Source organism: Nanorana parkeri, unplaced genomic scaffold, assembly GCF_000935625.1.
Source record: "Nanorana parkeri isolate BGI_ZX_2015 unplaced genomic scaffold, ASM93562v1 scaffold539, whole genome shotgun sequence".
In the NCBI taxonomy this organism is placed as follows: Eukaryota; Metazoa; Chordata; class Amphibia; order Anura; family Dicroglossidae; genus Nanorana; species Nanorana parkeri.
Genome location: NW_017306807.1, coordinates 1,386,481 through 1,412,246, shown reverse-complemented (window position 1 = coordinate 1,412,246; position 25,766 = coordinate 1,386,481). Strand labels below are relative to the sequence as shown.

Sequence of the window (25,766 nt, the reverse complement as noted above, 5' to 3'; positions counted from 1 at the left end):
CCTTTAAAAATAATGGCTGTAATCAGCGCCTCACAAGCCGCTGATGACCGCTATTAACAAAAATACCGGGCGCCGGCACCGCTGCTGCCGGCCGCCGGCATCTGGAGTCTCTCATCCCTGCCTGAAGCTGCTCCATGCAGGGATGAGAGACTCCATGGATCCCCACTGCTGTCCCCCACTTGTAGAGTCTGTAGCAGTGGGGATCCGATTTAAAATTGGCTGGCGGGGGGGAGCGGCGGCTGGCCGCAATTCAGGATGGCCGAGCGGCATAGTGATCGGAGCCGCTGTCATCCTGTCAGTTTTTGAATGACTCTCATTTGTTTTACCTTTTCGCAAAAAGGCGCAATTTCAAATTTGCAAATATTTGTTACTTATTAACTCAATACAGTTTTATCTTTTAGATTTAGTCAGAAAATATAATATTTGTTTTGTGCGCTGATACTGATTTTAGGGCTTTATCAATTGTGTATTTTTATCGGGTTAATATTAATTTGAGAAACATTTGCACAATTAACGCAGGGCATACAAATTTAGTATCACCATCTTTTTATTCTACCGGGCCTGCGCTTTCAGAAAATATATGGTTTGGGGGGTCTTTTACAAACGCTAGCAACCCAGCAGTTGAAAATCAAATCAATGGGAAAAAATTGCAAAAAATGCAAAAATGGCTTGGCCAGCTGAATTGAAAAAGGTTTTGGAGGGCTTGGCAGCGAAAGGGTTAATGAAAGTGTAGTTCTCCATTAACTGATAATTAAAGCAAATTATTTGTTTAGTTCAATTGTTTGCTACAAAAATGATTCTACAAAGCCTTCAGACGCAGTGACATTCAGTTACTACAACAATGGGCAGCACTGGATACTCGCAGGGGAGATGATTGACTTATAAAGGGGAATTGTTACTCTTTCAGGTGAGAGTCTCCATTGCTCAGAGAAAACAGTGAGGACTATGTAATGTCTGCATGCTTTTAGTGTCGGCTTTATGTTTCTTCCTATACAGAAAGCATTATTCTGTATGTCAGCCGTGCTTGGATACAGCACACTGCTTTTCAGATGGAGTATAAAAGCTAAGATTTTTATTTGATAATCCTTTTTATCTAAAATGCATTCATTATAGATTATGTTGTTCATGTTGGCATATATCCTTTTTTTTCCCGGTTGAATGAGTTAGCCCCTATGAGAGATCTATCACACCAGTGTCTGACACATTCAGTGCATAATTTGTGCAGATGGTTTTGCTGGACACCGGCTGTGCTGGCTGTGCAAAGATCTGTAATGAATTTGAACCCCCAGCAGTTATTAACATAAAACATATCACAGTTAAAAGTGGGCAAGTGATGTTTTATACCAATGCAGTGATACGTCTGTGCAGCCAAGGGAAGAATTAATGGATTCAGCTACATTTGCTAAAGCAAATTGGTCTCATAAAGTGTAACATTGCTCCTGTTTTGCACCACCTTGCATTGCAGCAGAATTGATTTAAATCTCCTCTACTGTCTAAATTGCAGCGCTAACAGTTTCTTCTACATATTGTATAACATCATTTAAAACAAGCAGTGTAAACTGTCAGAGTAACGGGGGAAAAAATAACAGAATATAAATGCGCCTTTCTGATATGTTTACTAACATAGTTTAATACCACAAATCCTAGTCCTTTTTATTTCAAAACTGTTATGTAATGTGTACATTTTGTCTTTGGTAACGGTTCTGTTTGAACGTGTCATCTTCAGGATGGAAGTCTGCAGTGCCCTTCTTGTAAGACCATTTATGGGGAAAAGACTGGAACGCAGCCCAAAGGAAAGATGGAAATCTATTTAATCCCTCAGTCTTTGCCTGGTCATCAAGATTGTGGCACAATCCACATTATATACACCATTATTACAGGAATACAGGTAAAAAAAAAATTCTGCACATTTTATTTATGCTGGTGGAAATTACTTTTGAATTATATCAACATAGTTTCATAACCTTGTGTTTTTTGAAACCGTACTTTGTCTCATCTGAGCAAGAAAACCAGGGGCAGGGCTCCCTATCCACCTTTTATAAAAAATATTTTTATTTCATGAGATGACTTCTATTAATCAGTACATGCAGGTCTTTATTTAGATCAAACAGATGCACCGCGCTAATCAATCATAATGCGTGAATAATAAAGTGCTAGATATCAAATAAATCACATATAACCCATATGGTTCATAAATACTCATAAATAATAAAATGTGTCTCTCATTGTAATATCTCCAGTAGAGATTAAGTGCAAATTGATAAATTATGAAGTCCACCATTAATTGATGCAGACAAAGTGCCAAGATGTAAATAATCATCAGTGATAAGTCCTTCTTATAGCTGTAGTGCTCAAACTCCCGGTGACTGTGAAACACACCGCACTCACCAAGAGGCATAATGATCCCACGGTGAGCGTTTGCTCCTCCACTCGCAGTAAGAGCTTCCTCCTCCACTCGGTGCTCTTTCACTGAAAAGCTTCCAGTTCAGGTGAGGTCGTTTACAAAATGTATCCATTCCCTGGAGAGGATAATAAACAGTGTAATATGCCAAAACAGGTTTTTATTTTAAAAACGATTAAAAACACTTACAAGATTCCCAGAAACAATCGCTTTTTAAAAAAAAATATTCCACACCGGTTGTGGGAGACCCCGACTTTGCAGCGGGAACAGATAATCCGCGGTTCAATAAACTAGTGACTGCTGACCGATATAGACTACTTGACTTCCGTACAGACTCCGATTGGCTATCGTGCCCAGCCATACGGTCCCTGACTGACCCTCCGCTTGACCCCTGGAGTGTCATGCAACTTAGACACTTTCTGAGAGTGATTCCGAACCCCCGAGCCCTAGACAGACCCCTCACAGACTACGAAAAGATGTGTGTGGGGAAAGTACCCACACGACATGCCATCTCCATCATATACAAATTGCTCAGCATACCCGCTTCCACCTCTCGGCCCCCGTTTTTGGAGTCCTGGGAGCGTGACCTGGGCCTCGTGTTCACTGAACAACAAACTCATACCATGTCCTACAAGTCCTCCATGGCCAGCAAAGTCCAAGAAATGGGATACAAGATACTATGCCGCTGGTATAGGGTCCCTTGGCTATGGCACAGAATGATACCTTCTATCACAGCCCAGTGTTGGAGGTGTGGTTCCGATTCTGGTACAATGTTCCATATCTTCTGGTCCTGCCCAGGGTTGAAGCCCTTCTGGGACGAGATGTTGACTGTCATCCAGGACCTGACCATGACGGATCTCAGAAATAAGCCGGCAGCATGTCTACTACACATGTCTGCCGCCCCACTCTCTGCCAGGCCTGTGCTCGGACTAACTGTTTAATTGGGAATTTTGGGGGGACCCCACGTTTTTCCCTCCCATTTTTAGGGGTAGGGTTCCTCCCTAAAAATCCCTGCCCAGGTATGACTTTGGAGGGAGCCCTGCGCATTTTTTTTCTTTTAACTTTGGGTCCCTCCTAACTTCTCTACCAGACTTAGAGTCTGTTATGGATCAGGAGGGGGGACCCCACGATTTTAAAAAAATAAATTATTTACATGTCATTTTTTTATTCTATTTGCTACCTCGGAGGTAGCGAGCAGAGTAACGGAGCCAAATGTCATTCGGCTATTCACTTACTGACGTTCGGCCCCTATGAGAATAGGGGCAAATGGCAGCGATTGAACTGCCGGAGATTCGGCTCAGCCTATCCTGAAATCAGCCGTATAGGGCCGAAGTGAATAGCCAAACAGCGATCAGCTCACTTCACTTCAGCTTGGTTATTCACTCGGGTGCCTTTGGCAGCTAAGTGAATAACCCCCTTACACTTGCAGACCATTCAATTCCTGCTTTGAAAGGGCAAAATGACTTCAGTTTGGCAAAGCATTGCCCACTGGGATTACCTTGTCATCAGCAGAGCATTGCTGGGAAATCTCATCTGTAATCTCAGGGTAAGGCATTTTCTTTTTCTGAGATGATGTCACAAGTCCTAGTCACAAGTCTAGTCGCATGTGCCAGAAATCCAGGAAGTAATAGGAGAGCTAGTAATCTGCCCTTAGTAAACATGGCCACTGTCTGAAGACTGGGGAAGAAAAGAGAAACAAGGTATGTAAAGAATACAAAGTCTGCAATTATCTAGACGTATGTGTTTGTAGATTGTCATTACTAAACATTTCTAAAGGTGTGTTTTGTTGTAATTTTAAAGATATGGGTAAATGTTTTCTTTTATGATGTGTGGTTGAACATACTCAGATTTCATGAGACAGAAAGGATACTGGTGCTTCTGGCTGGCCATAAACATCTGGTCATGCTTTAATGACTCACGCCTAACCAGAACCCACCAAAACAGTTTTCCCAGGTTGGCTGATGGACAAATTCCTGCAAAGATGGGAGAATTGCCCTTCATTGGCTGCGGCTCCTGGTCCAGTTTGCATGCTGATCTTAGGTCTCTAATGGAAAAAGGGGTACTTTCAAAACATAATAAGGCATTCTTACATCTGGTGACACCATCTATCTACAGGGTCCAGAACACCCAAACCCAGGAAGGCCTTATACAGCACGGGGCTTCCCTCGTCACTGTTATCTTCCAGACAATGACAGAGGAAGATTGGTAAGTAAAATTAACATATTTAGAAGATAGAATCATACTTAAAAGCCTTTACTTTCAGGTATCATGTATGCATTTTATATTGGTGAAGTTTGTCTTACTCCTCAGCTGAAAGTGTTGTCCACAGATTGTTCTTCTCTTTATTGAATAACAGAAGCCTGACTTCTGACTGGGTTGAGCTGTGCACTTTAATCAACTTATGAAACATATCAAAAAGTGTGTGTAGATATATAAATTACATATTTTTAGGCAGGTAGGACACAACACACTTGCAAACTTCAACTTTGAATTTCCTGGTTTGTCTTCACTTTCACACCAAATGCATGGTTCAGTTGGAATGTGCCCCTAACATGCATCTTTTCCTCCCCATACTGTAGCAGTACTGAGCTACAGTTTACAGAGCTAGCTATCAAACTATGATAATGGAGACTTCCTGAAATTTGTATCCAGAACTTACCTGGTCCCTTTAAGACTAATATATCTTTAATAGAATCTCCCCTAAATGTTTTATAAGCTGTTTAGCCAAGCTGGACATGGCATATCTGGTGGTCCTTGAGTGAACTTTTGAATGCAAATCTCCCATATGTTACTACTGTCTTTAGGTCTGGTTCACATCTTGGCGGCCCTGGAACTGCGGTTGCTGCGCGACCCTGTTGATTTCAATGGGGTCATATCCGTGCGGCAAAAAGGCTCATGCACAATTTTTGTGCGATTGAGAGACCCACGTTTTTTTGCGGCGCATCGATTGCTAGCCATAATAGGCAATAGTGGCATTAGAAATGAATGGCTCCACAAACGCGGTTTGCATTTGTGTACAATTCTGGAATCGTGCAGCGAACACGCACGAAACCGCGTGGATCGCCCAGGTGTGAACCGGGCCTCAGTGGTGTCATACCCTAAGCCTATAAATGATTTTTTGGGCAATTTGCTTCTGCGACTAAACTGCAAAGAGAAAGGAATAGGGATATGACGCGTTCTGTAATCAAAAACAAGAATAAATGAATAATTTGTATGAAAATTGACTCTATATAAATTTATAACATGGATCAGGTAAAATAAAACCCTTTGAAACCATGATTAAATATTTTAGCATTAATAGGTTAAGACATACAATACTTCAACAATTTAACAGACTCTTATTGGGTTGTATCTCATGGATGGGAGGTGGTTCTGCAAAGCTGAATTTGAATTTATAAGATATTACAAATAGTCTATTACAAAAGTTTATTATTGGAGCTATTTTAGTTACTACACAGCCAGGTAATACATTCTTATTTTCTTTGCAGTGGGGAGGAATCTGATTTGTAATTTCTGAAACTATCATCCTGAAAAGCATATTATTTATGGCATTTGGATGCTGGCACAGCATACATAGAGAAAATAGGGAATCCCTTATTGTACCATATTTTGTCACTCAGCTGTAGATCCTCAAATCATCTCTGAATTCTTGTGACACTGTCCTTCCTTCTGGAGGGTGGCTACTTTTGTTCCCCCATGGTCCCTGTGTGTGTTGTAAAGTAGCCACCACTCCAAGCTCGCTCCTGTGATGGACTATAATTAAATTAGTAGAGGTGCACCGAAATGAAAATTTCAAAACCGAAATGAAAAAAAATGTCAGGCCGAAACCGAACATGTTTTTTATTCTAACTTTTTCAAATTTGTAATATTTTATTTATTTTTTATAAACTTTAATTTTTTTATATTTTATTCATTTGTATTAAATATTTTTATGTTCTACTTTCCTGTTGGGGGCTTTGAGGAAATATTAGGTGTCTAAACAGATATGTTTTTTTTTTAAATAGAAAAAGAGATATGAATAAACAGGAAAACTCTGTGTCCTCAAACTTGTGGACATAGTATGTTTACCATGTCCACAATCATGAATGAACAGGAAGTGATCACTCCCATTCATTCATAATTGGGGACATTGTAAACATACTATGCCCTTAATTATTTACAAACACTCAGCGATCACTGAGTGCTTGTACCCGCTCTCCATCCTGACTCTGTCACAATAGGCTGGACGGGGCAGTGCGGGAGGAGAGCTCAGCCTCCTGTGACAGCTATGACAGCTGTCTCCACCCACATCGCCGCTCTTCACCCTGGCACGCTGTCACAGGAGGCTGGACGGGGCAGTGCGGAAGCTCATCCTCCTGTGACGGCAATGACTGTCTCTGCCCACACCGCCATTCTCCTGATCTGTGACGGCTGCTCACAGCGCTCTCCTCCTGCACCACTCAGCCTCCTGTGACAGTTTCTCTCCACCCCGCTGGAACACAGAGCAGCGCCCAGCAGGGAGGAGAAAAATCACAAATACACCACTATTTCGGGCAAAGAATGGCACTTTCGGCCGATATGTTTCGGCGGCTGATATATCGGTGCATCCCTACAAATTGGTAAACTAAACGTGAGATTGTAGTCCATCACGGAGCAAGCTTGAAATGGTGGCTACTTTACAACACACACAGGGACCATGAGGAACAAAAGTATTCACCCTCCAGAAGGAAGGACAGTGTTGGCACCAATTCAGAGATGATTTGAGCAACTACAGCTGAGTAATGTACAAATATTTTGTTAAGTCAAGCTACTTGAAATGCATTTTTAAGATTCAACTACGGAGTTCTGTCAGTTTAATGCACAAGCTTACTATACTTATAAATACAGATACAGCACAGTCAAAACATGTCTTATTTACTATCTATCTAGTTCCTGTCCTCATTTACCAGGAAGTGGTGAAGCAAATGAGCTGAGTTTGATTGAGCTTTGTATTGCTATATTGTTTATCTGGTTGTTAAATTGTTCCACCTGCTGGCTGTTTGAAAGCAGTGCATCATTTGATAGTAGAGCACTGTAGTAGAAAAGTGGCCATAACAGTAGCATTTAGCTGTTCAATAAACTGAAACACTTTACTCCTCCAGCCAATCTGCTCCCATTAAGGTTAAAAAGGGTCTGAGGCTTTGCTCAGGCAGAGCAGCTGAAAGTGACTTCAGGGAATTCTTATTAGGGAAAAAGTAATTGATATTAAAGATCAGTTTGAACAGATACTGAATTGTGGCCGAGCATAAATGGGAATCACCCACATACCACTTCTATCTCTCCAAGAGTCCATTGTTGAGTTAAACCCTCAGTAGTGTGGTTTGTGTGCTTGTTCCTCACACGTGTTTATAGCAGGTGTCCCTTTCTTGTAGCTGGGTTTCTCATTTATTTGTTTAAGGAGAATCCATCTGAAGAGTATGACATCATTTTGCTTTGTAATGTCTACAGGGAGTTCTGGAAGTGATGTCATACCACCAAAATATGATACCAGCATCTGATACAGGTTGTTAGCAATCACACAAAACAGAAATATCAAATGATATTCAGTTGAACCGTACCACCATTGCGTGCTGTCCAAGGAATACCATATAATGCAAGTCAGACAAATTCCACTGAACAACAAATAGTCGCACTGTTGGCAAAATATATAAACTTAAATACATACACACCGTAAATGTAATAATTTATTGAAAATAAACTTTAATAAATGCATGGTAATAGTATTACAGGGCTCACAAGTTCAGGTTCTGAGCTACTAGCCAGGCCTTAAAAATGACTCACCACCAGTTGCCCTGCCTGACCCACTCCATCCTGTCCTTCTCCCCTCCCTTAACTCTGTCCTCTCCCATTTTTAACTCTGCCCTTAATAGAGATAAAAATAAACTCACCAGACAAGTAGTAAAGTCACTGGCTGGATTACAGGAATATTAGGGGGCACAGGGCAGGTAATAGGGGGAATTATTTTATTTTATTTACTTTAACTTTTGTCTCTGTCAGTTAGTGCTGACAGGGAGAGAACGGGAGATGGTGAGCTAACGGGTAACACTGCCTTGCCATTTATATCGGGCAGTGATTGTGCTAGGCCGTCACTCTCACTGCCTGAAAGGTTGCTATTACTATCTGTACCGCTTTAGGGGCAACCAGTTATAGCCCAGTGACAGCTGATCCCAGCAAAGATTAAGATCTGCTGTCATTTAGGGCTTCTGATTGCTAGGACTAATTGTCACAGCCATCAGAAGCCCTGATCAGCCAGTTGCATCTATTACTGAACGCCTCTTTGCAGATGATTTTTAACAGCTGGGTAAATGCTGCCTGTGAATGATAGGGGTGTGATTGTGCACTCCTTTCATTCTAACAATAACGTTGGATTCCATTAACAAATGCGCTGCATGTGAGGCATCCATTAATACCTAGGAGCCACCAATGCCCAGGATATTAGGTGGTAATAGGCGGTCATGGGGGCCCATGTGGCCTGCCCACATGCAAGCCCTGCTCACCCTCAATAGGGTGGGAATTACACACTAATTGATGGAGCCCTATACTTAAGTACAGGGCTCCATCAATTCAGCTGTAATTCGCTCCATAACATACACACACATGGTATTACACGCACAGCACAACACACGGCATATCACATGCACAGAGCATAACAAACAGCATAACATACACCACATAACACACACAGCACAACAGCCCTGCTTAGGGGTGGTTGGTGCCAGCTGGTGAACGCTTTGTGAGACTTTGGCATTTTAGTTGCTCTAATTGTAGTTACTCTTGTGAGGTCAGGTTATTCCGTTCAGCCGAAGTGCCCAGTATATTGTCAAAATAAGGTAATGGATAAATTACACATACAGCCACAGCAAAACACACTGCGCATTGCATATATCCCCAGAGCACAACACACAAGGCATTACACATACAGCCACAGCAAAACACAGAGCATTACACATACAGCCACAGCAAAACACAGAGCATTACACATACAGCCACAGCAAAACAAACAGGGCATTACACATACACCCACAGCACAACACACAGGGCATTACAAATACAGCCACAGCACAACACATGGCACACCGACCCATCTCTATGTCCCCCTCAATTACCTGCTGACAGGGGCCTGGCACTTGAGACTAAGCCAGGTCCCATGCATAGTAGTTGTTGCAGCACAGCAATTTGCTCTGCCAGTCCACCCGTGCTCTGCCAGTCCGCCCCAGGGCTTACCGTGTGTATTGTGATGTCCGCACAGTTGGGGACCTTAGTAAAGATGGCTGCCGTCATGCGGCCATCTTTAACATGGGAAGGTGCATGGCTGTGAGCAGCAGCATACGGGAAAGCCATCTGGGATCCCTCCAGGAGTTGGGCACTTGTTCCATGACCGAGTACATGACTCAATGTCTTCATTTCCACTCGACCCCACGCAATTTTTACTCGCCAATTGCGAGGACACAAGTGGAAATTTTGTATTACTAATACAAATGAGGCCAAAATGCTGCCCATAACCCATAAAACATTGAAAACTGGTAAATATGCTAGCACATTGATTGGGAATGTTTTTATGGGGTACAGTTGCTTTTGGTCTAGTTTGTACTATTGTGTTTTTGTTGCGGTTAAATATGTCTGGTGTTCAATACAAAAATATCAGTTCTAGTTGAATTGGTCATATTCAACAGAAAGAAAACATTTAAAGCTACAGTTTAATTAAATGTTTTTCTTTTAAATAGAAGCAGGGACATTACTTACAGCTAATGAAGTGTGTCCCACGTCCTGCTGGTTTCTTCAGAAATCCTCTTTAGTAATGCTGGAGCCTCTTCACAGTGGTGGACTTCCAGCGCTGTATGAGTTGACTGCCTCTGCTGTTACAGAACCCAGCCCTGCTCGCCTGCCCCTTACACCCCTCTGCCCATTCACAGCAATCCTTGCATTGCTTTCACATTATGTAAAGCTTTCTGTAAGTGGAGAAGGGGGTCCTGTCATCCATTTGCCACTCAGAGTAAAAGGAATGCAAAGGGGCATTAGGGGAGGGCAAACAGCACCAGATTCTTTAACAACTGAAGCAGTTAATATATACAGCACCAGAAGTCCACCACTATGAGCATCCAACATCACTGAACACAGGATTTCTAAAGAGACCAGCAGCAGGACATTGGACACACTTCATTAGAGCCACGTTATGTCCCTGCCGCTGTTTACTAGAAAATAAATGTAATTAGATTTCAGCTTTAAGCAAACATCTCAATTAATAAAGTCAAAAATATAAGTTTTGTTGACTCATGTTTTACTTTTTTTTTAGGTACTAGAGCTTCTAAAGGTTGCCTGGGCCAGGCGATTGATCTTCACCATTGGCGTTTCGAGCACAACGGGTGAATCTGACACTGTGGTGTGGAATGAAATCCATCACAAGACAGAAATGACCTCAAACATAACTGGACATGGTTACCCTGACACAAACTACCTGAACAATGTTCTTGCTGAGCTTGCAGCTCAGGGAGTGTCAGAAGACTGCTTAAACATGTAAAAGACTATCTAGCTGGCTGCCTACTTGTGATTTTGTTGGGGGTGGCGTTCAGTTCATTTACACGATGCCTTAAATTTTTGGTTTCATTTTGCATTATATATAATATATATATTTTGGTAAAGCAATACATATATATCAGGGGTTTACAAAAATGCTGGGGAAATATTAGGTTGACACAAAACTAGCATGCAAGCATATTACCAACCCTGCAGGACAGGGGGCATTATTATAAGTGTTCCATCTCGTCTTTTCCAATGTGTGTTACAGATCTACACCAAAAAAGATTTGCTTGTTTTGGTGGGTGGTGCAGGTAATGGGGCAGCCTGCATGTTAAATTTGTTTATCCCTTCTGCGAATCTCTAAGATCAAGCCGGTTTTTTTCCCAATCATTGCTCTTGCCTGCATACAATACTGTTGTCTGCCTGTGCATTACGTGTTTAGGGGCAGACCCATAAGGACACACTGATTAAGACAAAAAGCAATATGCAAGTGTACTAGCCAATAGAAATGGATCAGTATGGGCATTTCAGTGATTTTACTCCAGTAAAGTGAAATCAATGGCTAGACACTATTCACATAATTCCTGTTTGTACTATGTTTTCAACTAACCCAATAGCTCAAAGTGGTTATTGTCTTTTTTTTATTTATTTTTTTCACATCAAGACTGCAGAGATTACTTTTAAGTTTATTCTTTACCTGATCACTTCACTCTGCATCCCCAAAGTGGATTAAAAAAAGAGCAGAAGCTAATCGCCCCATTGATTAAAGAGAAAAATTATTGAAATGTAACAAATACTCTCCTAAATTTTGGGTCAAGTAACATGTCGGTCCCTAGTCTTTCCTCTTCTTCTGAACTGCAGAGTGGTAGGGTCCTTCCTTGGGTTCCCACCTTGCTGTTTAGTGATGTAGACACCACCTATTGACTGTGCATTTGGCAGGGGTCCTCGCAAGTTCAGAAGGTACCAGCAGCACCGACTGGATCACCAGTCTTTATTCCAGAAAGAGGTGTTGCTGCGAGTCATGTAATAGGGTGAGTGGAAATAAGGCTTAGGAAGGTTTTAAAAAAATATGTGAGTGAGTGGGAAGGATAGAGGTTACAGCACACTCGCCACAGAGTAGATTTTAAAATTTTAGGCTTTTAGGAACTAAAGCCTATCACGGCTCAAGCTCGGACAGCTTCCTGCTTGTGTTTCTGAGGGCTATATTACTGTTATACATAATGCAGTTTGGCCCTTTTTCTTGATTCTTAGCTGCTTAAAGGGCACCATAGGTACTTCTGCAGCTCACATTCTCAAAGATGGAAAGCTGTGAGTTTACTGATTTGCCTAACTGGATATCTCCTTTAATAGGTTTGGATAGAGGTCACTTTTCAGACCATTCATGGAAAAGGAAACTTAGTGTAACTTAACTTTTCATAAAACCATCAGAACTGCCTCCCCTACCCCATTCATCATAAAAAGTAAATTGGTACACATACCTGAGATGTAGACACTCTGCTCTATTGCTGCCACGGCCTTCATAACCTTTGTATAATAGTGTATCCAAACCCAAAAAGAAAAAATGTCATATATTTCAGCTTACCAGTCCTTGGATGTGGTGGCTGCATTAGTTTGCACTCTTTTTTGCTTATGTTTCACCTGGTGAACCTGCAAATAACACACTTCCTGTTTCTTTATGGTTACAATTTTTTCCTTTACTGTATAGGTGCAGCCATGGTTGTCACAAAAACTGGACTTCAATCATGTTTGCCTTTTGTTCATCTTCATTAAATGGTGGATTGATGGGACTAGTAGTAATATACTGCATTTCTCTCATGATCAACAGATATATTCTGTACTTTCTGAAACGTTACAAGCCTCAAAAAGAAAACTAATGTAGCCACTACATCTAAAGTCTGATGATCTATAATATATAAGATTTTTGTTTTTGGGCTTTGGTACTCTTTTTAAGGTCTTTAGACCAGGAGCTGTGTTTGAACTGTGCAGTACAAATGCCTGGCTCCAGCTCTCAACAAAATATTGCCAGGTACTGCTGCAACATCTGCATCTAAGATCTACAGTGTGTACCGATTGTCTTTTTTGCTTCAAGAGAGGCAATGCCCTTGTTTTACAAATGTTACACACGTCAGTTTTTTTTATGGTACTGACCTTCAAAAAACATCTAGAGCCCTAGAGGTGGACTTTTCTAAATGAACACTAGCTGAAAGTGGCAATCTGACCAGTGACATCAGGAAATGGTTGGATGTGCAAGCATAATCCAACCATCCTATGATGTATACAGGCACAGCTTCTGACCTAAGCAGGAATGCATTGTGAGGAGCAGGGAAGACTCCAGTTCACAGGGAAAGCCAGTCCAAGCGCTATTTTATGTCAAGGAAAACGGTAGGATTCGCACAATCTTTCTAATGTATCTGGCAGCTTCATCCAATGGGAAACTTTGGTTGGGACTACTTCACTGGAATTGGGTTGTCTCCTGATCTGGCTAAGAATGTTCAGATTGGAGAACTGTTAGCCAGTGTATGTGGTCACCCTAAAGCTTACCACACACGTTATGATCTGATTAAACAATCTCTGTTAGATCTACAAACAAGTATGTAGTGCAAGGGATGCCTGACTGGATACAGATTGGATAGTTTTGATAGGTCCTCATATTACATAGTTTTGGTAAATTTAAAGTTGATTGTATGCTCAAAATGTAACGTGTGGGGAGCCTAACTTGGAAGTCACTTTGGGGCTTATGAATGAAACTCTGCTAACAAGAAAAGTTTTTGCTGCCAGTACCAAATATATTCAGCTTTCAGTTGTCAGGTCTGCAGTGGAAACGTTTGATTGGTGACTATGGGTAACAAGAACTGTTAGTACATTTTCATATCTAAGCCTTTAATTGAATTTGTGCAAACAAATAAAGTACTGTATCCCGTACCAGCCAGTTACTTATCAGCCTTTAGCAGTTTAATGCAGAGTAATAGTGGTTTTCTTCTGCTGGGATACTGTGCTATTTTTTGCATCCGGTTCAGTAAATCAAGTAAATAAAGCAGTTTGTCTCTTTCCTTTGCTAGTGATCAACTTCTTGTGGCAAAGTTGGAAAAAAAAAGGTTGGTATTTGTTAGTCTTCTTATCCCCTTTTACATGTGTATTTTTTGTTCATCAAAGTATACCTACATTATATGCCACATTTAGCAAAACTGCTGATAAACATTTAGCATTTAATTGTTGGAGGTTCAAAACTTATTCTCTGAGAAAAGAAGATTGTGAAAACTTTTCCTTCATTGGTTGCTTTACCAGCACCATTTGTAATAATAAAGTGTATTCTAATTAATAAGAAATATTTTATGCAGATAGCTCATTTTTTAAGGAAATCTTTCAAATGTATTTGGATTTTAGTTGTCTTCTCTATTCTTGCTTTGTACATTGCTGGATTTTGTTGATATGACACTCATTTTAAATGTAAGATAGTGCCTTGAACACTGAGAATATGACATGATGTGTTGTCTATTCTGGTTTCTTTCATTGCATCCATGATTGCGTAAAGAGTCTTCTATGTTTCTGCCACACCACATATCTCAGTGTTCTTCCTAATGCTGTAAGGATACAAGAGGCACCCAAATTGCAGATGCCTAACATATGCTACAAAAGGGTGAATTACTGTAAATTTAGTTGGCTCTGAAAGCAAATGAGCACACCTTAAAACACATTCACACTTTGCTACGTTCATACTACCTTGCGTGGACAGATGCGGAGCACACATCATCATACATGCACTTCATAGTACATTTTACATACATATTTTTATGGGTTAGTAAGATTATGCATCCATAGATTTAAATGTAGTATTGCTGTGAGGGAGGGGAAGGCCTTGCATAAATTACAATGACCTCAGAACACTCCTTAGCTCCAAGCTGGTACTCCACCCTGTGAAGAGAATGAGCTGTAGGTTGATCTTCAGGTCTCCTGATGCATAATGAGCCAGCAAGACCTTGGAAGCTGCAGAACAAGCATTTAGCAAACCTTCCCTGAAATCAGATGCTGAATTTTACAGGATCATTTCATAAGGGGCTGTTAAATGAATCACCCACTGGTTAAAAAAAAAAAGTAGTATATTTTCTTTGTTAAGATGGGGCATTTTTAATTTAATATATTTTTACTTTTTTGTCAGGTAAATATAGATATTCAGTATTTTCTTTTCAAACAAGCAGGTAGTATTCTGGTCTCATTTTCATGTGTTTTTCCAGGCTCTACTTACCTGCTTTGCTACAAAAAGCCTGTTTACAGAGCTTAAAGGAGAAGTATTGGGAGAATAAAATGTACTCTCCAATATTTAGAGCTGGGGTGTCACACTGCAGGTGTCACATGCCGGCTCTATAGATCAAGAACTGAGTGATCACAAACTGCTGATCGCTCAGTTCACAGTTTTCTCCCTGTGAGAGTGGTGACTGACAGTCACTGCTCCTCGCAGGCATTCCCCCTCCCCTCTCTGTTCGCCCAGTGCTCATTGGAGCAACAGACAGGAGTGGGGGCGGGCACAGCTGGCTCTAGACAGGCAGACCAAGCTGTCAATCAGCAGTGGCCTGGATTGTCAGGATATTTCCCGGCTGCAGCGTAGCTCTGAGCTGTCAGCAAATAGCTGGCTTTGGGTAACAGGAGTACATTAGTAAATGTGTTCCTTTGACCCAAAAGAGTACTAAAGCCAACAAAAAGTCTGCTGTCCCTTTTTTTCACAAGGTGAAAGGGACAGCAGAGCAGTGATTCCTCCCCTTCCCTTCCTGCTCTGTTTAAACAGGCAAGGCCCAGCATCAATCAGAGTTTAAAAGCATACCTATTAATGCTCTGTGAATTCTGTGTCATTTGTGTGCCCTGAATTAAATGATTATTTGTATTAAACGGTAAGCGCATGCATAAAACACCTGATTTTACACTTCTAAAAAAAAAAACTGGCCCAAACCATCATAGTTTTCATTCAATATAAATTCCTACATTGGTCTAGGGATGCATGCAGCCCCCAAAAACAGCTGTTTGGCATGCCTGGTGAAGAACAAGGTGGACAAACATTCAAAGCCAAATGTACTGTAAATGTAACACAAATTTGAGCTGCCTTTACAAGTCCCTGGCGCTCTCTTGAGAATCTACCAGTTATGCATGTGTTTCTCTTTAAGTACATTCATGGTTTTTATATGAGGCCAAAATTCTTTATGACCTGGTTTTCCTCCCACTTGTCTTCAGGGTTTTTTTTTGTTTTTTTTATGTCAGAGGTAAGGTTTGCATGCAACAGAATTTAACCCAAGGCCCCCCAAAAAAGTAAGACCTCAATCATGCCATTGCATGTTAGCCACACGCTGAACATATCTCTTCCCTTCCCTCGCTTTATCTAATTATCTTTCAATGGGTAGTGTCTGCTCAGTGCACATTTATATGGTCAGAAATGCAGACTGCACCTTGGACTTGTCTGTACTTATTTATATTGTGTTCTGCATTTCTGAGCTCATACACATCTGTTGTCTGCACAGAGTATCAGTCACGTGAAAAAAGAAGCAATGCTGTCTTGATTGAAAGTTAATTAGATGCGGGATACAAACAGCAACAATTGCCACATGGGAAATATACTGCATGGGTAAGGGCACTCTGATGCAAGCTTGTATACGCCCCTACAGTTTTCTTTACAATTCCAAAAATATGGTACTTTGAGATGTATTATTTTATTCTTAAAGCAGGTGAGAATGCAATACATATTTTTCAATTTGTTCTTTCTGATACATTTTTGAGCTGTTAACAGATGAGCTAGTTGTAAAAAAAAAAAAAAATGTTTTATTGTATGAGAGCAACTATGTAAGACATTTTATTTACACTTCATTAAAAAGTATTCCTGAAACCCCCTGCTTGTGAATGTGTTTAAAGTTTACACCGCGCATCGCAGTATACCTCTTCTACTGGACATATTGGGCATGGAGGTCTAATGATTTTGCAAATGGTAACCTTTCATCTTTTTGAAGCTGACATCTAAAAGCTAAAACAAAGGGTAAGCAATATTTGCAGTCAATCTTACAGCTTTGTTTTAATGTAGGTGTAAATCCTAACCAAATGAAAAATCTAGAGCCAAAGGAAATCTCACCACTCCAATTCCTTAGCCACCATCAGGACTCCCTAGGTGTGTCTCCACCTTGGAATGGTGTAGTATACGAACAGACCGCACTATCCAGAGGATTCCAATACTTCAGACTTTATTGAAATTCACAGCAAATCCAGTAGATCAGTGAATAGAAGTGTATAAAGCAACAAATGCCAGCACTGCACACCCCCAACCAACTACAACCTCTCACATGTTTCACCGGCAGGCTTATTCATAGAGGTATTCACTGATATACTGGATTTGCTGTGAATTCCAATAAAGTCTGCAGTATTGGAATTCTCTGGATAGTGGGGTCTGTTCGTATACTAATACAAATGAAAATCTAGTTTAAAAACACTGTGCATCATAAGCAATTGCCTAAAGCCAAAAGGTTTTTGCTTTGTGTAGAGGGTTATAACATTGGTCAGCTTTTTTGCCATCTGTGTCTCTTGGGGATATTTCCCTTCGCTTCCTGTCTGATAGCCACAACAGGAAGTGAGTGAGCAGAAATCTCTCCACAGTGAGGGAAGTCCCTGGTGGTCTGCAGGGTCACCAGAACTAGTTTCCCCATTGGAAGATTTCCCATTCGTTCCTGTTCTGATGACAACCCAAAACTTGGGATTTTCTTTCACTTTCTGTTATAACAGCCATGAGGATCAACATAGAGGGTGACTCTCCCTAATCCTAATACTTCTTTACTCTGTCCAAAACTAAAATTGGCTTCAGTTATGCTTTAAAAAAATAATCAGTTTTCACTCTTTTCTTCTCTTTTGTTGCATCCCAGCACTGCTGATCTTCTGATATCTCTTTGCAGTCATTTCCTGTCTACATGCACTCCAGCAATGGCTGAAAGTCACTGCTCAGGAGGTGGGCTGGCAACCACAACAGTGGACCATGGCTGTGTAAATGTGTGTTGAGATGGCCACCTGTCCTCTCTGTCGGACAAAACATCAACCGGGAGACAGGGAATGCCTTTATAAGAGCAAGTGCTGGAATAAGGATCTACATGGCACAATCAGTAGGCATTGCTTAAATTATAGCTGCAGACTTTAAACTATTGAAAATGACTTTTGGAATGACATTACCATGGTAAAGCTTCTATAAGATTGGGATTGGGTTTACATATACTCTAACCAGCCATTAGAGAAATATAGTTGCCGTCATTGCTCCCTTCAGTTGCCTGGATGTTACGCTGACCCACAATTACTACAATTTAACTGACTAATCCAGAACAATTGCAGTATTAGGAAAGTCAAAGTCCTTATCTACTTACTTGTTGTTGGTCAGTGATTCAAAAGCGAGAGGATCAGCATGACAGCCAGGTGACAAGCAGTTTAAAACACAGAAATGAAATGAAAACGCTTTCCTGTTCTGACCAGTGTTTAGATTGCTAGTGTTACGGCGAATGACAGAACATTTATACTGAGACTTCTTGTTTATCATTACATTAAAAATATGATCTTGGTACAAAGCATGGTGAATTTATTTACAAATGAAGGTATTTAACTGATTTTATTACACTACAAAAGAAAAAAAATGACCGTAGACTAAAAGAAAAAAAAAAGCTAAAGGAAGTTGTAAGAAAGTTAATTGGTAACTAGTTTATCAATCTGGAATTAAACAAGTATAATCTTTATTAAACTTCTTTTCACTGCAGAGCTTTGCTGTGGCTGAAGTCACAAATCTGTTATCTGCAGTAACAGGCTGCAATATGGTGACAGAATAACAGTGAATAGATGATCACTGTTTGCATGGAAACAAGAGCAGCTCTAAGCAGTGTCTGCTTACAGATAGGGAGAAGTCACAGCCAGTTCCTGTATTTTAGCACGTATAATGAGTAGAATATGCCAGGGCATATACAAACAGCAAGTAGTCTTAACGCTAAAGTATAACTGGGAGGGTCTAGTAGGCTGCTGTAAACATCACAGCATTCTGCCTTGATTTTTTTTTTTTTCTTCAAAACAATGAAAGAACACATCCCTGGGATCCCTTTTTGTTGCTGCTAGCTGTGCTGTAGTCTACTGATAGGTTGACTGGTTGCAGGCATGTCTGAAGGAAGATGAAGGTGTGTTCTACCACATAAAGCTCAGGAACTAAATGATTGATGGCAGAGAACGCTTATAGCTGTGAGTGGGGCAAATGACAGCACAGATCAGGAGAGAAGTGACTATTGAGTGATGGAGGAGGTTATTCAGACAGAAAATGAAGGTGGGATCAAGATAGCTGCTGCAGCTTCAGTGGGTTGTATTGTGTAGATGTAAATTTACAAGAAATTGAAGGTAATCCATTATAAGGGTCCCCACACACCTTACGATTATCGTACGATAATCGCGGGAAATCCCGCGATCGTACGATGATCGTAAGGTGTGTGGAAGCCGCGCGACCTCTACTACTGTAAGGTCGCACGACTTTAAACTTATGGACATGTTCGAAAACCCGGCAAGCATCGTACGATGTTCGGCGGGTTTGTGGCATGTCCATACGATAACAGCCGTACGGCCCGTTTGGCATTGCGGTCAACCGAAGCCCGCCCCTTAGGGGGGCATGGCTTGCGATCATTGCAAGTACGATCTGCCTATGCAACATAGGTAGATCGTACGTTTTTTAAAGTACCTTACAACCATCGCAAGACAAAAGTCTTGCGATGGTTGTAAGGTGTGTGCCCAGCCTAACACAGGAGAAGGCTTGCTACAAGCGTGGAAAATTGTAAGGCTGGAGTTCAGCTTTAAAGTAGACTTGAATACAAAAAGTGAAGATTTGCTGTGTTATTGGGAACATCTACATATGCTAATTGTGCCTAAGTAACACACTGCTGCCTGGCTGAATTACCCTCTTTGTATTTAGTTTTGAAGAATTTTCATTGAAATCAATAGATATGAATCAAACACATTTCAACACATCATGATGTGCATTGATGCATGTTGATGTGCAATATGATAAGCATTGATGTTCAATGCAAACTGCATCGCTGCACGTTAATGCACACGTCAACATTGTGTTGTGGTTTCATTGATTTCAATGGAAACCTTGCATAGGTGTGAATAAGCCAGAGTTCTGATGATTTTTTTTTTACATCCCCCTTCAATCTCCTTTTTTCATAACCAAAAGCAAAAATTTCCCAGCACACTCGCCAGCCTGCAAAAACAAATGACACTGTCTAACTATTAGGGTTAAAAACAGAGGTTTTAGTTGCACGACTTTTGCAAAATACAGTGGGTATGGAAAAGAATCACCCCCCTTTAAAATAATCACATTTTTGTTGCTTTGCAGCCTGAAATGAAGACAGACAAAGTTTTTGTTTTATCCAGCTGTATTTAGTCAGTGCAACTTATAACATCCAAGTGAAAGATAGAACACCAACATGTCAGAAGAAAAATTAAATTCAAAAACAGAATCACTGAGTTATCATGTTTAACCACCTTCTGCTTAAATTACAGCCTTTAGTCTGTTGGGATATGTCTCTACTAACTTTGCACATCTAGACTTTGCAATATTTGCCCACTCTTATTTGCAGAGCTGCTCAAGCTCAGTTAAATTTGATGGTGACTGTTTGTGGACTGCAGTCTTTAAGTCATGCCACAGATTTTCAATGGGGTTTAAGTCTGGGCTCTGACTAGGCCATGCAAGGACATTCACCCTTTTCTCTTTTAACCACTGTGTTGTCATTTGTGCTTTGGGTCATTGTCGTGTTGGAAGGTAAACCTTCTTCCCATTGACAGCTTTCTGGCAGAGGGCAACAGATTTTCCTCAAGAATTTGATGGTGTTTTGCCCCATCCATTTTTCCTTCTATCCTGACAAGTGCTCCAGTCCCTGCGGCAAAGAAACACCCCCATAACAGGATATTACCACCTCCATGCTTTACCGTAGGAATGGTGTTATTTGGATGGTGAGCTGTATTGGATTTCCCTGGACATATAATTTGGTGTTGAGGCCAAACAATTCAATTTTAGTCTCATCTGACCAGAACACCCTTTTGCATGTGGCCTCAGAATCTTCAAGGTGCGCTTTGGCAAAGCTCAGTTGTGACTGCATATGGTCGGTCTTGAGGAGTGGCTTTTTTCTTGCAATCCTCCCATACAAGACACATTTGTGGAGAATTTGTGATATTGTTGTCACATGCACACAATGATGACTCTTTGTCATAAATTCCTGCAACTGCTTCACAGTTGCTGTAGGCCTCTTGGTAGCATCTCTGACCAGTTTCCTCCTGGATCTATCATCCAGTTGGGAGCGACGTCCTGATCCAGGGATCTGTGTTGTACCAATTACCTTCCACTTCTTAATAATTGACTTTACTGTGCTTCTAGGCACTTATAAAGCCTTTTTTATTTTGTGTATCCATCTCCTGACTTGTGCCTGTCCACAAATATATCCTGGAGATCTTTTGACAGTGCCTTGCCACCCATAGTTGATTGCTTCAGTTGCACTACCAGGGACTGAAATGCTCCAAGAAAGCTCTTTTCATGCTGAGCTGATGAAAATGACCACAGCTGATCACAGATGAAAGTCAAATGGCTGTGTGTGCCATGCAGGAAGGTGATAAGCTGATTGAGTTTACAAGTCATTTTTAGGAGGGGGGGTCCTTTTTCCAACTCTGTGATCCGGTTTGTGAATTTTGTTTATTTTTTTTCTGACATGTTGGTGTTATATCTTTTACTTGGATGTAAAGGTGAGTAAATACAGCCGTATATGAGTGAGTAAAACAATAACTGTGTCCATCTTCATTTCAGGCTGCAAAGCAACCAAATGTGATTATTTTAAAGGGGGTTATTGTTTTCCATACCCACTGTATATGGAAGCCACACTGCCTCTTTAAGGCTCCTCTGTGTAGTGTGGTCCTAACTCTAATCTATGAGAGCCTCCATCTTCAAGCATATATAGCAAAGGCTGAATTGGGCGCAGGTACTCCTGGAGATGGCCCATTCTTCCTTAAAGGCACAGGGACACACCAGAATCCCAGCACATCACAGTGGCAGCTGAAGCCCCAAGCGTGTCCCCACAGCAAATCCGACAGGTGAACAAAATGGCAAATGTACTCATCAATTCATAACAAGCATTAAAGTAAGGTGCACATGGAAGGGCTTTGCACAGTGCCAAAGCAAACATTTTCCAGCACACTTATCAGCCAGCCTGCAAAAATATTTGCTTTTGTACTGTGCACCTTGCTTTAAAGCTAGTTATGAATTGATGAGTGTGTTTGCCTTTTTTTTCATTAATTCCTCCAAAAAAAATAGAGCGCTTCCTGGTATGTGACGGTGTCTAGACACTCCTGTTCCTACACCTTCATAGCTGTGTATCTGCTATGTGTGTTTTAGACGTATTGGTTACTTACCGCTCCAACGCAGTCCCATGACTCTGCATCACTGTCTACCAGCTGCTCTGACCCTTTCCTGTCTCTGGATAAGGAAACCGATTGCCGTCAGCAGGGCAGCCTTCAGAAATTTTTGGGCCCCTTACACAGCTATAGGCCTGGGACCCCCCTCCCCCCCGAGTCCGCCCACCGGTCATCCCTCTGGGTCCTTCAATGCACTTTTATTTTAGCACTGTTACAACTTAATATATGAAGTTGAAATTAGGGCTGCAGCTAACGATTAATTTAAAAATCGATTAGTTAGCCGATTATTAAGTTCGATTAAAAAAAGGCTCCAGTGATGGACTACTAGTTTGTATTGAGATTATAGTCCATCACAGGAGCAAGCTTGGAGCGGTGGAAGTGAAAAAAAGTGTGGTGTGCAATATAATACATTATACAGCGTCACAATGCAGGATACAAGCAGCTTTAGAGGAATACAGCAATAGTCCTTTATACTATAATGTACTATTGCCTTATACTATACATACATTATACTAGAGCTGCAACAACTATTAGATTTAGTCGATTAAAATCGACGATGGAAAATGTTGTCAACGTTTTCCATCGTCGATTAGTCGGCTATCAATTAAATTGCCTGTTCGCGGCTCCACACATGAGCCGCGTATGCTGCACGCCGCGCACGCCACGGTCCAGCCTCTGGCTCTCCTCCAATTCCGGCGCTCCTTACATCTAGCCGGGCCTGTGCGGTCACATGACGGGTGTCGGGGATTTGAGCGCGACAGGTGTCAGCCGGGGGATGGAGACGATGGCTGGGGGACGAGCTGGCATCCAGGCTGAACCGGCAACTGCGGATGGGGGACGGGGAGAGGGAGCAGCCCAGCATGAGGGTCTTCAATCCCTACACCGAGTTCAAGGAGTTCAGCAGATCAAAGACATGGAGAGAATGTTCATACAGTAATTGCCCCAAGCACCCGGCGCCTGGAACCCAGGGACCCGACACCATGCACCCCAATCCACCATCTTACCCGTCCTCTGCACCCCAATCCACCATCATACCCGTCCTCTGCACCCCATTCCACCATCATACCCGTCCTCTCCATCCCTGCACCCCATTCTAACATCATACCCGTCCTCTGCACCCCATCCCGCCATCATACCCGTCCTCTCCTTCCCTGCACTCCATTCCACCATCATACGCGTCCTCTCCATCCCTGCACCCAGTTCCATCATCATACACGTCCTCTGCACCCCATCCCACCATCATACATGTCCTCTGCACCCCGATCATCGGGGATCCGATCATCCCTGCACTCCATTCCACCATTATACCCATCCTCTCCATCCCTGCACTCCATTCCACCATCATACCCGTCCTCTCTATTCCTGCATTTGATTCCACCATCATACCCATCCTCTGCATCCCTGCACTCCATTCCACCATCATACCCGTCCTCTCTATTCCTGCATTTGATTCCACCATCATACCCATCCTCTGCATCCCTGCACTCCATTCCACCATCATACCCGTCCTCTCTATTCCTGCATTTGATTCCACCATCATACCCATCCTCTGCATCCCTGCACTCCATTCCACCATCATACCCGTCCTCTCTATTCCTGCATTTGATTCCACCATCATACCCATCCTCTGCATCCCTGCACTCCATTCCACCATCATACCCGTCCTCTCTATTCCTGCATTTGATTCCACCATCATACCCATCCTCTGCATCCCTGCACTCCATTCCACCATCATACCCGTCCTCTCTATTCCTGCATTTGATTCCACCATCATACCCATCCTCTGCATCCCTGCACTCCATTCCACCATCATACCCGTCCTCTCTATTCCTGCATTTGATTCCACCATCATACCCATCCTCTGCATCCCTGCACTCCATTCCACCATCATACCCGTCCTCTCTATTCCTGCATTTGATTCCACCATCATACCCATCCTCTGCATCCCTGCACTCCATTCCACCATCATACCCGTCCTCTCTATTCCTGCATTTGATTCCACCATCATACCCATCCTCTGCATCCCTGCACTCCATTCCACCATCATACCCGTCCTCTCTATTCCTGCATTTGATTCCACCATCATACCCATCCTCTGCATCCCTGCACTCCATTCCACCATCATACCCGTCCTCTCTATTCCTGCATTTGATTCCACCATCATACCCATCCTCTGCATCCCTGCACTCCATTCCACCATCATACCCGTCCTCTCCATCCCTGCACTCCATTCCATTATCATACCCGTCCTCTGCACCCCATTCCACCATCATACCCAATGTCTGCCCCCCATTCCACCATCATACCCGTCCTCTCTATTCCTGCATTTGATTCCACCATCATACCCATCCTCTGCAATAACACCAGCTATAGAGGAATACATCAGATCCCAGCAATAGTACATTATACTATAATTATAATACTATTGCTTGGATTTGTAGTCCTCTGTAGCTGCTGGTATTCTGCATTGCGCCACTGTATAATGTACCATATTGCACACCACACTTTTTCTTACTTTCACCGCTCCACGCTCGCTCCCGTGATGGACTACAATCTCAATACAAACTAGTAGTCCCTTGGATTTGTAGTCCTCTGTAGCTGCTGGTATTCTGCATTGCGCCACTGTATAATGTACCATATTGCACACCACACTTTTTCTTACTTTCACCGCTCCACGCTCGCTCCCGTGATGGACTACAATCTCAATACAAATTAGTAAACTAAATGTGAGATTGTAGTCCATCACGGGAGCGAGCGTGGAGCGGTGAAAGTAAGAAAAAGTGTGGTGTGCAATATGGTACATTATACAGTGGCGCAATGCAGAATACCAGCAGCTATAGAGGAATGTAGCAATAGTACATTATATATAATGTACTATTGGTGGGATTTGTAGTCCTCTATAGATGGTGGTATTCTGCATTGCTGTATAATGATTATACAGCACAATGCACAATACCACTGACCAGTTATAGAGGACTACAAATCCATTATACAGCGGCACAATGCAGAATACCACCAGCTGTAGAAGAACAACAAATCCCAGCAATAATACATTATACAGGCTGTATACAACATGAAACATTAAAAAGGTTTAGAATGTTGTTGCTGAGTGACTTACTTTGAGTCATGGGCCCTTGATTGTCGGCGAGAAGTGGCGAGTCAGGAAGTGCACAGGGTGGAGAGTAGCAGAGGCATGTCTTCAGTGTGCGTGACTTAACCGGCGTGTGCGTTAAGCGTGGCGTGCGGCGAACAGGCAATTTAATTGATAGCCGACTAATCAACGATGGAAAACGTTGACAGCGTTTTCCATCGTCGATTTTAATCTACTAAATCGAATAGTTGTTGCAGCTCTAGTTGAAATGTGTATTCCAAGTCATCCATGCATTCAATA

The 25,766-nt window shown here is 41.9% G+C and overlaps 1 protein-coding gene across 1 annotated transcript in view; it reads left to right on the top strand.

Annotated features, from left to right (window-relative positions):
- Positions 1-11,175, top strand: part of DTX2 (deltex E3 ubiquitin ligase 2) — a 53,454-nt gene extending 42,279 nt beyond the window's left edge. Inside the window, exons 6-8 of the mRNA XM_018561706.1 lie at positions 1,727-1,888; positions 4,517-4,606; positions 10,713-11,175. Coding sequence (XP_018417208.1) covers positions 1,727-1,888; positions 4,517-4,606; positions 10,713-10,937 — 477 coding nt within the window. The 3' untranslated portion in view covers positions 10,938-11,175. The remainder of the gene's footprint in view (positions 1-1,726; positions 1,889-4,516; positions 4,607-10,712) is intronic.
- Positions 11,176-25,766: the final 14,591 nt, after the last annotated feature.